Below are 14561 nucleotides of genomic sequence, written 5' to 3'. Positions count from 1 at the left end.
AGCTTGGTGTCATCTGCAAACTTGCTGATTCAATGCCATATATTTAGATGCAGCATCAGTACCAGCTGTGGTCAGTTAATCCACTGATCTGCTTCAGGTATTGAGTGGTCATCCTTCCAAGCAAGAGCAGCATTACCTGTTCTATCTTCTCAGACAGTGTAGCTCAATGAAGATATCAGTCAAAACTAAAATGCTTCCTTTTATTGCAGTAACCTTGGAACATGGCAGTGCAAAGCATAGCTAAGTTCTCAGAGCAAAACTGTTGATGTTAGGCGTTTTATATTATTATTTTTTAAACTGCTTGCCTATTGCAACCCTTAGAACACCACATCCTGTCTGCTGACTGCTTTTACTCCCAGAGGTTGCTGCCTTAGAGTGAATCTTTAATGTTTAAAAATGAATCATCAGAAATGTCAGCATCTCTACCTTCCTAGAATCTTCTCCCTCTTCCCCCTAGAAAAGAACAGCTCCTTGCACAGTGCTATACTACTAGAATTAAAAAAAGAGAAAACTGCGTAGATAATACATCATTATCTGCAATTCTCTTGCATGTCAAAAATGCTTGTTTTTATAAAGTAGCCAATAAAAGAGTCAGAGCTGTTTGTTTTTCATAGATGTGTCAAACTGTACTGCAACTTTTGATGATGAGCTACTATTCAAACCTATGTGCTTTTCAGAATCTAGAAGCTGGATGCTTGTGGATATGAGTAACTGGACATCTTATTACTCATTTCTAAATAACCAAGACCTAGAATGAGAATTCTGGCAACCCTTAACAGCATTGCATTGGTTTAAACACTAATAAAAAAAAAAAATCTAACTTTTGTTAGAAACCTTGCAGTATATAGAGAGTATTCCTAGAATAAGGCTGACATTCTTCACCAGCACTGAAGAGAGCCTTCTTATTTCATTCAAGCATGCCACTACAGTGCTGCATTAGAACTAGTCACAGAGCAATCAGAATACTGTGGAAGCAGTTACAAATAATACATCTGCTTTCTAAAGCCTTAAAATAAAAAGGGGACTGAGAATTATCTACAGTCAAACATTGCTAAAGAAGCTATCAAGTCGATTGTAGCCCATCCCAAGAACCAGAAGCCAATTTAGAAGTAGAGCACTATGCCCAGTAAGAAGCACTTATATACCGCTGTAGTGGTAAAAAGGAAAGAGATGTCCCAGGACAATTTTAGTATCTTGAGAAAATACTTCTTTTGGAACTCAATAGAGCAACATTTAAAGGTGTTTCAAAGATGCATTTTCAATGAATGCTCTGTCTAGAGAAAAGCTCCCTCCAAGAAAAGCAGTAAGGCAGGTGCTATACGGAAAAATAAATCCCACATAAGCTTTCACTGCTGCATTGTAACAAAAACATAATACAGTCCCCAACTGCACGATATAACGGATGATTCTCTGGAAGGCAGAATTTTAAACCCACTGGGGAACTCCAGGTTTACTCCATTTCCACACAGCTTTTCCTGAAGCACAAGTACTTCAGTTTTGGAAGACTTCTCACAACAGACTGAGTTATGCCAGTACGACCCTTGTGACACATTCACAACTCTCAAAACCATCAAAATCATGGTGTGAAACTACCGAGGTTAGTTCACTCAGAGCTGTTCAGTTTTAGTCAGTGTTACTACATAATTGCATGCTCTCAGTTCTCTTTTTCAAGCATACTCTGACAATTATTTCCTAGCAAACACTTGTCTTTGTGTATGTAATTAAGAGAGAAAGTCCAGAGCAATGCCTTTTGTTTTATGAAAACTAGGGATCTTAACACGAACGAATGCTATGATGTAGAGGATCATTATTAACAGCTTGCCTGGTGCCACACAACACAGCCCCTCTTGACCTTACAGGCTAACAAGTATTATAGCTATGGGAAAGCGGAGCATTAGGCATCAGACTTGCAGGTTGCCACAAATGGAACAAGTAATAATCACAAGGCTGTGCTTTGGCTTTAAGGCAAGGAAATGGTTCACCTAACATAGAAAACATGACCTAAAATGAAAATATATTGTGAAGACCATTCTAAATCTGAATTTATATTTTGTACACACCAAGCGCTAACTTAAAACTATTTCAGAGAGTTAGATTAACTTGTCAAACTTTTCACTCCCCTGCTTTCCTCGGTGTTGAACTGCCACAGAAAACAGCTCTTATCTCCAGAAACTTGGCAGACAGTCATGCTCACATGAAAGAAAGTTTACAAGTAAAATTCCATTCAACAGATTTTATTTATCAATTTGGTTTTGTGATTACAACTGTTTCAGTTTTCTTCCACTGAAGACAGAACAAACTTTTACAGCAACACTTGCAAAGAACATTCATAAGATAACAGCTTGCTATTTGCACAACTGGCTTCAAGAAAAAGCCAGGTAACTTGAAGAGTCACTACAGTTCAGTGCCTAAAACCGATTCAGGGGCAAATGCAACTACAGATCTATGAGCTACCTTCCACTTCAAAACACAAGGCTGAGAAAAAACTACAAGTTATTATTTCAGGTTATTTGCTAGTACACAGCACAGATTAGCTGATACTGCAGTTTCGCAGAGGAGCAATTCATTTCTATAGTGAGACAGCCAAGCACACGGTGATGATGTATAATCCAGCCTTCCCTCCCCCAGACAACTGAACGAGAAAAGCTGAAGCCACAACTCTATCAACTGTGGATTACATCTTGTTGGCAAGGCTAATGAGCAACCAACGTGCAGTGCAGGCCTTCCAGTACGCAACTGAATTGATGCAGTACAAGCTTGAGTTTTTGAGACTGGCATCTGTACACATCAAAAACCCTGGGTTTCCTAAAGTATTGGAAAGTAGCAATTGCTGGCACCAAGAAAACTTTAGTAACTAAGGCAAGGTATTCATTCTACCCTTTTAAATAAAATTTGAGGCATAAAGATTAAGCAATTTTAAGGCACTTGAAAAATTATTTTAGTTTGTTTTACCAACATACTTTACAACTTAAATCAGAATTAGCATAGCTCATGAATAAGCATTTTAACAACATTTTACAGAGCAATGCTTTTGCAGCAAAGTCTTCCATGCTATGAAGTGTTCTCTAGCATTTTTCTGCAAGTTTTCCCAAAAGATAGCCCTTGGAGGCCAAACATACATGTATGTACTAGAAATACAGTTTGCTTTGCTGAGCTGAGAATTGTCACGCTGTAGGAGAGTATTTGGCTCACTTCAAAGCACAGAATACAAGCTCATGGATATCTTTTTAAACATGTAATAAAATAGTTCTGAGATAGGGAAAGGGCAGATTAAATGATTTCACAATAAGGCCAAGGTTATACCATCTAACCCACACGCTGTTGCTGGAAGCTGGCTGCTCACTTCTGTTTTAAAGAACCTGAGCTGATTGTCTTAGTTTTGTTTAGAAAACCACAAGCTCATGAACTCGAAGATACAGTACTTGTGAATAAATTTTGTATTCTGATAGTAATTTGAGTTTTTCTATGCAGCACAATAATGTCATTTGAACTAGAAGAACACCAAAAAGCAATTGTGCACTTCAGTAATTTGCAAACAATTTATTCAATATCTAAGCTACACTACCATGACGGTTACCTGCATTAATGTTATCCTTTCTTTGCATTGGTGCCAAATTCTAGTCAGATCAGAGCTAATAAGACAGTATTACAGATCACTCTGATGATCAAGGGGTATAATCAAAAGCTACCATCATGTGCTATACCCACTGCTTCATTTTATCTGTACTTCAGTTTTTCCTGTGGGCTTATTCTTGAAGGTGTTTGGCAATGACATACCTTTTGCTTACTCTCAGATCACAGGGGTGATCCAGCCAAGTTTAAAAAAAAAAAAAAAAAAAAAGTAGCATTTGGCTGAATAGATTTCCTTAAACAGTTCACTGCAAGGTCATACAAAACTGATAGCAGGAATGAGGCTGGGGAAAAAGAAACAGTCCTGGCAGTACCAGGACAGCAATCCTGACTCAAATCAGCAGATTCTCTGATTACTTTGAATAGCTCCTGCAGCAAGCAGACACACACAAAGGTTAAAAAAAATTGAAATGAAATTTTAACAAGTAAGCTTAAGAACAAGAAAAAAAGTCAGGATTTCCCTAAACACTAGTTCAAGTATAAATACAAATTGTTGCCTTTTTAAACAGGGAGTGAACAGTATCTTGAACTTTATCACTTCAGTTTTATGGTTGGCCTTTGCATGTTAGAACAAAAAAGGTAAACAACTTAAAGCTAGCCTGTAGCTGAATATTACTGTACCATGCTCCCTCACCCTCAAAAACAGTCAATAAGGGCCAGTTATTCAGTGTAAAGATTCTGAAACTGGAATGCTCAATCACACATACTCAAGTTTCTGTTCTCCTATATAAAGCTAGTACCTAAATATTTGACTTATCTTTGAGATAGGTGGGACACTTTTGCAGCGTACTAATTTTCAGTCATTTAAGGCACTGATTTTCATTTCCTCTTTATGAGAATTATCCCATACACATCCTCTCCACCTTCAGCATTAGTTAGAAAGGATGCAGGATTTCAGTTTGGAATGCAGTATTTTATCTAGCAATCTTTTTTTTCCTGTGTAAAAAAAAAAAAAAAGTATCTGTATGGGTTTTTTTATTCCACTAAGACATTATCTACTTCTACAATTTTGCTCACCTTTCTAGCAGCACACTGTGCGAGTTACAAGCTAGTACAAATGGTATTTCACTCCCTGAAGTCAGTCACCAATAATTCACTTCTTGATAAAACTGAAGGGATACTTTTATCAAATGTTGATTAAATTAGCCTTTACAATAAGTCATGAGATTATCTACTCAAGACAGTGTCGCCACTGAAAATGAATCTCCAAATATCTACATTTGGCATATCAAAAAAAGTCCCACAGCAGCAGCCACTAAAGAAAAGACAGCCATTAGAACCCATGCAGAATATTGCAAGTAAACCTGCTGGAGAGATTCACATTACCTCTTGCCAAGTATAATGTTGCAAAAATATTCTTTCCAAGTCTTCTTTTAGAGATTTAAAGGGTATTATGAACTGCTGTCTTCCATGAGCAACAGAAAATATTTTGGTTCAGTGAACTACAGGTATTGAGCTACTAGTCCATTATAAAGTGACAGGTCCTAAAGTGTGTGATAGTTTCGGTCTTTCGACCTGCAGAATTTGTACAGAAAGAAAATAACAGCCTGCAGACCCAGAACAAGGACAATTCCACCTATGAAACTGGCAGCATCAAACGTAGACTTGCGCGAAGAAGGTGCAGGAGTCACAGTAGCATTTGTACCTGCCAAACAACACACAGCAATTAGAGTTCACAAGGCTTACAGTTTAAGCAATTTTAGCAGTGGCTTCGTGTATTTTTTGAGATTCCTCAGACAAAACATTCAAACATCATAAATAAAAGTAAAGGTATGGCTAAATGCAGCTGCTGGCAACTGCAGCAGCACTTGCAGTGTCATTTAATTAAGCAATGTTTGCAAAAAGACTAGCCATTATTGCCAGACTGCTTTGGACCTCAGTACAGAGCAAGTCTTCCTCCTTTCCACAGAAGTATAATATTGTATATGTATATGGTCAGTGAAAATGTATTTTCCAGACTTCCCTGCTTGTTCCAATTTTGTGCCTGAATTCACATCATCTTCAATCTCCTGTAAGCATAATTCCCAGAGTAAAGAAACCAACTGAAGCCACAACACATGAATCTAGAAGCAACAGCCACCTGCTTCTAACAGATTTCACTTCATCACAGCTTCTCATGAAACAGCATATTCCAGGCAGATGCTAGAATAGAATATTACAAGTTTCCTATTCCCATCACTGGATGTCTTTTTTTTTTTTTTTTTTAAATAAATAAAGGTATTCCGTTATTATGCTGCAAGATAAAAGAAGAGCTTTCAAAATAAGTCCTTTACAAGCAACTTCCAGTCACGCTATCATGAAGTGGTCAGTTTATACAGTCTGACCAATGTGCTTCTGACATTGTCTCATCAACTAGACTTGTTGCACAGGCTGTTACCTTGCTATGTCACTTCAACAAAGTTAAATTAGGCACAAAGCTAAGCATCTTTCAAGACAACACTTCTTAATTAACATGAATGTCTAAGTGGTTTATGCTTCAAGTATACTAATAATAGCCATTACCTGGAACACTGGTTGTTTTGGCAGCTGAAGTAATGGGAGTTGTAGATACAGGAGCAAGCGTAGTGGTATTGGTGATGTTTGGAGCTGTTTGAGAGAAAACTTAAATTCAGACAGTGTGCACATACAGTGAGCTTCAAGAGCAAAGTTTGCAAATGTGCAAGTTCTTACATAAATGATTTATCTTGTTTTGCTTCAGTGAGAATAAGCTTTGATCTCAGAGCGTACCCCACACAACTCAGATGTTCAGCTGCATGGCATTAAGCCAGCTTTCTGCAAGAAGGATTTATTTATTTAAGCTCATAGCCTAACCACATGGTTGTTATCCAAATATTTCAAGGTTCTTCACATATCAGTGATTTTTCACTTAAATAAAAATCACCTTTGTAACAAAAATAAATGTTGGTATGTGAAGAAGAAACAAGACAGCTGCATCAAGGCAAAGGATTTTCAATAACTAGCCTTTAGAAACAGTGTTTATTGTACATAAATACTTAAATGTAGTACCTCTAGGCAGGAGATAAATACTGGATACTGAACACTTGTCCCCAAAAATTCATTGACAACCACATCACTGGAATGTGTGAACACTCACCTGTAGCTAGATTGTCTCGTAACACTTTGTTTATCAAAACAGAATTACGGGTCTCTGGCCTTTCCCACCCCACAAGATTAGTGTTACTAACTAATGAGTATTTCACTATGTGCCTGGGATAAGTGCCAGCATTTGTTCTTCTGCTCAAAGCTAAATGTCACCTCACTGTACACTGACACTTTATGCTGTAAGCTGTTGTGAGTGCCCTCAAGCACCAACTCTAGTTACCTCCCAGCTACTTTAAGCAGTGGATGCTTTCAAGGATAAGATTTTTAAAACTTCACTGTTAAGACAGCAGCACGCAGGAGAACAAAAGATTCTGGATAGAATAACAAAAAGCCAATCTGCAGAAACTCATTATTAGTGGAAATGACCAATGTAACTCAATTACCACTGAGAAAATATTGGAAGGAAACACTTCCACTGTTACAGTTTATACAGTTCACTTCCTCCAGGCCTTGCAATCATTTATGTTATTTCATACCTCAGATGTTAAGCAGCCACGCTACCACAGTGATCTGCAGAAAAAAAATCCCTCGTTCTCTTTTTCATTCACTAAGTCCTAGCTTCCTGCCATCCTACCAGGGACAACAGAAGCAACCTTAGCAATGCATACTGCATTGCGACTGGCACTACATTTTCAAGCTCACTCAGCTGTTTGCTAAGCAGTCTCACACATTTAACGCTCATGGGCTCCCCGGGTCACGTTTCTTCATATTACCTGTGGTAGAATGAGCTGTGGTAACAGAACCAGATGTGGTATTGGAAGATGCTGTAGTAGCATTGGAAGGTGATGCTGTAGTATTGGAAGGCAGCGTAGTAGTATTAGAAAAAGGAACAGATGTAGGAGCTATGAAAGAATAAAAAGTGGCATTAAAAAACATTAATGACAGCTTTTAACTAGAGAATAGTAGTAGGCTGAGCTCTAGGGACTCATATAACACTGAATACTATTGCAGTTCTGATCTGAAATTACAAACACCACAAAGAACAAGTTGTTTGAAATGAATAGATGAAAAAAATTGTCACAGGCAGATAGTTCCGTGTTCAACCTCATGGTGCAAATTTGTGTACAACATCCCTGATGACTACATCAACTAAGATTCCTCAAAGCAAACCAAAAGGGAGAACAGCACTACTGCATGAGCAAACTGCATAGGTTTTATGCAGTAGCCAACTGGGTAATCAGTATTGCTTCCCTTCCTCATTGGAGGTGTGAGTGAATGCGACCTACTAAGGCCAACTAGAAGTCAGAGAGGTTTGACAGCTGAATCCAGAGGTGGGAGTGGTGACTAGGACATCCTCAAGGATGTTGTCATCCTCTGAATGTTTAACTAAAGCTGTCTATTCTGATGGCTGTTGCTAGTATAGGTGTAAAAATCCTAGTAAAGAACTTTCTACAGTTCACTGCATTATCGCAGCTAATCCCACGTGGACAGCTCATCTAACCTGCTGCTTGATAACACTGTTAACACTCATGACTCAGCAAACTTCCTGCCAAAACACCATTATGTCCAAAAGCCTTTAGAATTCATTTTTTTTTTTTCAGCATCTTGAAGCAATTCTGCACAGTAGAAAACCAGAGCAGCCCGATTCTACAGACACAATTTGGATGCACCAGAATAAGCACTCCTTTCGGTTCTACTTGCATCAAGTAGACCAGCTGAGATCCACCTTAATGTTTTTCTATTGCAACCCCTAAAATGTAGGGCTGAACCATGACACTGTCTCATAAAAAAATCCAATTAACAATGGATAGTGCTAATCCCACATCCCTGGATGCATTCAAGGCCAGGCTGGATGTTGCTCTGGGCAGCCTGGTCTGGTAGTTAGTGACCCTGCACATAGCAGGGAGGTTGAAACTAGATGAGCATTGTGATCCTTTTCAACCCAGGCCATTCTATGATTCTAATGCAACTCTTCTGTTAAAATGGAAATACTCAGCAGGAGGAATCAGTCCTAGCTGGGGAGTGGAGAAAAGATTGGTGAGCAGAGCTGTCATCTTACTTTCCCCAACCACCCACATTACAGCCAACTGATTTTAGCTGACTTACAGAGAAGGATTGTCACAGTTGGTCCAGGCCCATTGCTCCTCCAGCTTGACCGGGCTATGTGAGCAGAGGCCAGCAAGAGAAGCTGGGCAGGAAACAGCTACTGGACAAAGTTTTGTGATGCTACTATCACCCTGCCCACTTACAGCCCAGTGCTTCCATGGCAACACTGCTCACTGCCAGCTCCCATGCACAAAAGTAGGCCAGATGTAACATGATACAGGCTGTACCATACAAATCACACTACTCAGGGTACACTAGTTTTCTTCTACCTTGGATAATGGAGAGCTGATGAGGTATACAGGTTCTTCTGATACCAAACAAGATTCTCTACTAAAGGTTACAATTAAATTTCTATGAATATACAGAAACTGAATGCAACATCCCAGTAGCCTCGCTACAAGGTTTAATATGAACAGATGGTAGAGATGCTACTCTTAGGTATACAACAAAACATTTTAATAGCATGCTATTTTTGGAAAGCACTGAAAAAACTGGTACTTTGGAATTTTCCACTGATTAAGGAGCAGTTGTTACAGTTTTAGAAATAACACAGAAGTTCAAGCCCAGCAGCATTCTGACCAGCCACTACCACCAGAAGCAGCATGAAAGCTTCATCCCCATTGGTGTGAGCCAGCCTCTTCCAGCAGCACTCTTTAGCTAATCCAGACAAGAGCATTGCAAATTTTTCATTTTCTGCCCCGTGTCTTAAAACCAGAATATTCTATTTTAAAATCTATTTCTTGTCAGCTTTCAGAAAGATCAGGCAGCTTCCACAAAAGCAAACTTCTAGATTTAATCTAAATCATTCACACTTCACAGATCTGCTTTGCACAGAAAGCACAAATTAATGAAAAGCACAAAAACTAAACACGTGACCAGCATGAAGGCTCCACGTGCAGTTCTATAACCCAGACCATACATTTCAGGACTGCACGAAGATCTGAAGTTAACAAAGCAGATTTGCTACCTTTTTTCCTCCCATTTACTATATCTCAGATGAAGCACTGATTCAGCACATGAAACAAGTTTTGTTTAAATCAAAGCTCACTCTCCTAAATAGATTGAGAAGTTCCTTAACATCTTTAAAGTACTTCCAAATAGGCAAGGCTACACCTAACAGGAAATTTCAGCCTAAGAAACCAAGGCAGTAAGTAGGCAAACAGACTTGTCTACTCAAATACGTCAAGTTTCTTGAAGCTACAGCAGTTACTGAATGAACAATAACACTGTGCATTTTAATATCATATCATAGGTTTAAGCTGGAAGCAAAGGGCTTACTTACACACTTGTACAATCATATGTAAATGGTAGAAGGCATTAAAGCTCAACAAATTAAGGAGGTGCAAATGAGATTTGTTATACTTCAGATATTTGGCTTCCATAGCATTAAAATACTCACATGTACACTGTTTTTCAATTGTACAGTTCTTATACGCTTCAGAAGTTGTTTCTGTTCCATTTACACACATTTGCGAATCTGTAAAAACAAGAGTATTTAAATCAGCACAATTAAGAAAAAAGCATTTAGAGATTGTTCTTAAATGCTAATAAATCGTTCTCAGGATAAACCAAACACCATCTTCTAGCCAGGATAACATTAAAACCACTTCCATGTACACGACCTCACTATTATATTAATGATTAAAAATTATGGTCATATGAGGTTCATATATTTTTTTTCATTTTTTTTTCACTACAGCGAATCTGTCACATTTAAGCAATATACTTCCTTGGTTAAACACTATTTTTCTCTAACAGAATAGCTTGGTACTTTTCCTTTAAGGCCTATAAAATTAGTCAGTTTTTCTAATATTTGTGACAGTAAGTTAAATATTTCCTATCCGCAGGAACAGCATAAATCCTTACTGTCTGAGGAATTCTACATGCAGTGAAAAACATAGCCCCAGCTCTCCAATAGATCCTTGATACTGAGACATCAGTTGCTTATTTGCCACCTGTGTGCCTCTCTCCCTTGCCTTGGATTTCATCCTTTCCTCAAAGAATTTACTTAACCCAGCTGAGAGAGCTGCATGTGTGCCTGCTGGTCAGACAACGTATGTAGGATTTGTAAGAGCATCTTCCTGTAAAAATGCCTCTGCTGGACAAGCAACATCCAGAATTCTTTTCATCAGTCCTGAACCAGTTTGGCTTTCATATACTACCTATCTACATTACTATTATTGCAGTCAAGCCATTCTCTACTCAAATCACTTGATCTATATCTACCTCATTTTAAAAGTACGAATGATTCTCCTTAGAAAAGCTGTGGTCCTCATGCGACATTGTCAACAGCAGCTTTGCCAATTCATCAAGAGAGCACCAGAGGTCACCTAAATGTATTTATATCCATCTTCCATATAATAGGGAAAAGAAAGCTCTGAATGAAGCCAGCCAATGCTTTACATTTTGGGGGCTCTATCACACCCCTTTCAGTGGGATGCAATTCATAGTTTTAGGAACACTACTTAGTTAAGACTAATCTCATTTAATGGGTTCCTTCTCAATTCCAGAGTAGTGGCTGTGATCAGGTATATGGCATGCCCAAGGAGGTTGTGGATGCCCCATCCCTGGAGGCATTCAAGGCCAGACTGGATGTGGCTCTGGGCAGCCTGGTCTGGTGGTTGGTGACCCTGCACACAGCAGGGGGGGTTTGAAACTGGACAATCATTGTGGTCCTTCTCAACCCAGGCCATTCTATGATTCTATGATTCATTCTATGATTCTATGATAACCTCAAAAGGACTGCAGCCTGCAGCATCAGGACGCACCTGCCTCTCAGAATCCACTCAACTCCTTCAGAGCAAGCACAAACAGGTACTTTGCTCTATTAACATTCTGAACCATCTGGAAAACATTAGCTAATCAACAGCACAGACTTAAATCAGAAGCCTTACAAATCTAGGATTATTTTGAACATTTTCAGGTGTCTCCACCTAAGAACTTCAAATCTGCTCAGCAACAGATGCAAGTTATGAGTTAATGCTGTCTTAGGTTATCAAACAGAACAATCTATTTGCAGTAGCGAATGTTAACATAAATACATGAGATCTAGTTGGGTTAAAGGATCTGCACTGCACAGTCCTCCTTACCGTTACATCTGATCCACTTGCAGCCTGTTACATGTGTCTCATTACCAATACACGAACTACATGTAGAAATATTTCCACAGATGTCTGGGGGAAAAAAAAAAAGCCCAAGAAAAAAGAAAACAGATACACAGATTAGGACAAAACAACCCCTGTAAGAAGAGCGAGCGAGCTCATAGAAACAGTTCTTAGAGGTGTAAATTCTCATCTATAGATCTCCCAGTTTAAGGCACAATCTTTCACATTGAGCCAAGTGCTCCTAAAAGTTAGTTTGTACCTTGTTAAAAGCATTTCTATTTCCCCTCACAGCACTACCGATAGCCCAAAACCAGACCTCACATATACATCAAGATTACGTCTCAAGTAACCTAACAACAGTGAATTTGGACAAAAATATGCAACTAATGAAATTACCAAAGCCACTAAATTTATATTGCAGAAACTTATTAAAGGCTCAGATGAGGAGCTTGGTTCCTTTTGATTGTGTTTCTCCGTTAAGTAATACAGCTGGCTACTAAAAAAACAAGCAGCAGAAGGGAAATAAAGACGAGAGCTTAAAGGACATCATGCACAAACGCATATAAAGGCAGGCAGAAGTCAGACTATCCCTGCTTTGATCACAGTAGAAGCCAGCCACCCAACCAGTCCAGCTGCGTTTTTATGTCAATCTCAGCCCAACACCGTAGCCTTAAAACCACAGTGTCAACACAGCCAGTATCTGGAACAAATCAACTCTGTCCCCAATCTCCAATTTCAATACATTAGTTCTGATTAAGACTTAGTCACAGTCATCATACTCAGAAAAGAAAAAAGCAACCCCAAAACTACTGCAGTCTCCAACTCGTTGAATATAATACTACCCGCTCCACAAACCCATGGGTAACCCTTTGCTTTTCTCCATCCTGCTCCCCAGCAAAGGGAATTTGGCTAATCACAGATTTTTGGCAATCAAGATAGCAGCTCTCTAATTCAGTATCCTGGTAATTGGAATTGTGCCTGGATACAGCTGCCCTTGTTGGGTATGGCAGGATCAGACTAGAAACGCTTGTGCTATTTACTTACCATTTCCTGAGAGCAGATACAAAAAGACCTTTGCCAATTCCTACCAGCAAGGTACACAATAGTCTTGCCTCGTTCTCTTTAGACAGATAGCACTAGAACCACTTCAACAGCGATACGACTATTCCTTAATAGCGGATTTCAGGGAAAAAAAAATAATTAAATTCACTTGTAGTTCTGGGCAGTGAGGCAGCACCCATTCCGACAGAGCTGGCCCCTGGGAAGCCCTCACGCGTAGGCAGGCCATGCAGCACAGCCGGCTGGCACAAGCTTTCAGTTTCCCTTCCGTGCCAGACTCACACGGGGGACTAACGCATTTTCTAAACTATGGGATCGACAGTCTGACTTTTTTTTTTTTTTTTTTTTTTTTTTTTAATTAAAGGTTTCAAGAGCGGAGTGCCAGCTGAGTTATTCACTCTGTGAACGAACTGCGGGGAAACAGCGAACTCCGAGCCCGGGAGCGTGCGAGGCGACGACCCTCTCTTCCCGCTGCAGGCTGAGTGCAGCACAGCTCGGGCTCACACCGCCCTCTCCCGCCGCACCGCGGGGACCGCGACCTCCGCCGAGCACACGGAGCGGCGGCGGGAGCGCGGCCCCGGTGACGTCAGCACCGCCCGCAGCCCGGCCAGCGCCGAGTTCCCGGAGAGGAGCCGCCGCCGCCTCCGTGACTCAGCCGCAACCCCGCTAACGGGCCGCTCCGCCGGACGCTCCGTGCACCGAGCCGCCGTTGAGGCGGCGCGCCAGGGGAAGGCGGGGGCAGGGAAGGAAGGGCTGCCCCGTCGTAAGGGCTAGGGGGGGCGGGGGGGAGAGAAGGGGGGGCGAGAGGAAAGGGCGCTGGGCACTCACCCACGGCCGCCGCGGCGGTATCGTCGCTACGCGCTTGCGTCCAACTGCTCTCAACCGCCAGCCCGCAGAGCGCTGAAGCGAGGCAAAGGACGGCCAGCGGCAGCGCGGCTCTCCGGCCCATGGCGGCGGCGGCGGCACAGCGAGGAACGGCAACTCCCGCCCGTCGGCGCTTCCCCTCTACCCGATCCGCTCCCGCCCGCCGCCGCGCACCCTCCGAGAGCCGCCGCGTCACGTGGGCGGCACCCCAGGGAGCCGGCCCCGCCCCCTGCCTGCGAGGTGACGCGCTCCATCCCGCTCCGCCTTCCTATACGCCCCCCGGCTGCTCTGCGGGAGCTTTTCCCGCGCGTCACGTGCTGCCCGTCAACGCCTCCCCGCCCCCTGCGATGGTCACGCCCCCTGGTCCGCTGAGCGGCGGACGCTGATTGGCTGGAGGGGCATCCCTTACTCCCTTGGGGCTATGAGGGGCTGACCGAGTTTCCCTCTTTTCTTTTTCGCCCCTCTCTTGCCTTTTTTTTTTTGTCCTTCTTCTTCCTAAAGCAAGTTGTATCAACGTATGTCGTCAGCAGTGGAACCTGCAAATAAAAGTGCTAATCTGCCTCCACATCTTGTGCAGTGCCAACACAGGCAAATGTTGGGAAACCAAGGGAAACATACAGAGCTGTTTCTAATAAAGGGGAGCTAAGCCGGAGCTCCAGAGCACGTTTTAGTGTGGTGCCATTGGGGTGAAAGGAGAGATGAATGAGATGCATTAAATCGGGAAAATTCCGCTGTTTCTCTTAAGCATGAGCTGAG

The 14561-nt window shown here is 41.4% G+C and overlaps 1 protein-coding gene across 1 annotated transcript; it reads right to left on the bottom strand.

The window, feature by feature from the left end:
• Positions 1 to 5114: 5114 nt before the first annotated feature.
• CD164 (CD164 molecule) lies at positions 5115 to 13890 on the bottom strand (the record flags this gene model as incomplete). Its single annotated transcript, XM_079549981.1, has 6 exons — positions 5115 to 5275; positions 6133 to 6216; positions 7446 to 7574; positions 10178 to 10255; positions 11868 to 11951; positions 13770 to 13890. The coding sequence occupies 6 exons, from the start codon at positions 13888 to 13890 to the stop codon at positions 5115 to 5117; spliced, it is 657 nt and encodes a 218-aa protein (XP_079406107.1).
• Between the last annotated feature and the right edge of the window lie 671 nt (positions 13891 to 14561).

Source organism: Tetrao urogallus, assembly GCF_951394365.1.
Source record: "Tetrao urogallus genome assembly, chromosome: 2".
In the NCBI taxonomy this organism is placed as follows: Eukaryota; Metazoa; Chordata; class Aves; order Galliformes; family Phasianidae; genus Tetrao; species Tetrao urogallus.
This window is presented reverse-complemented; position numbering and strand designations above follow the sequence as displayed.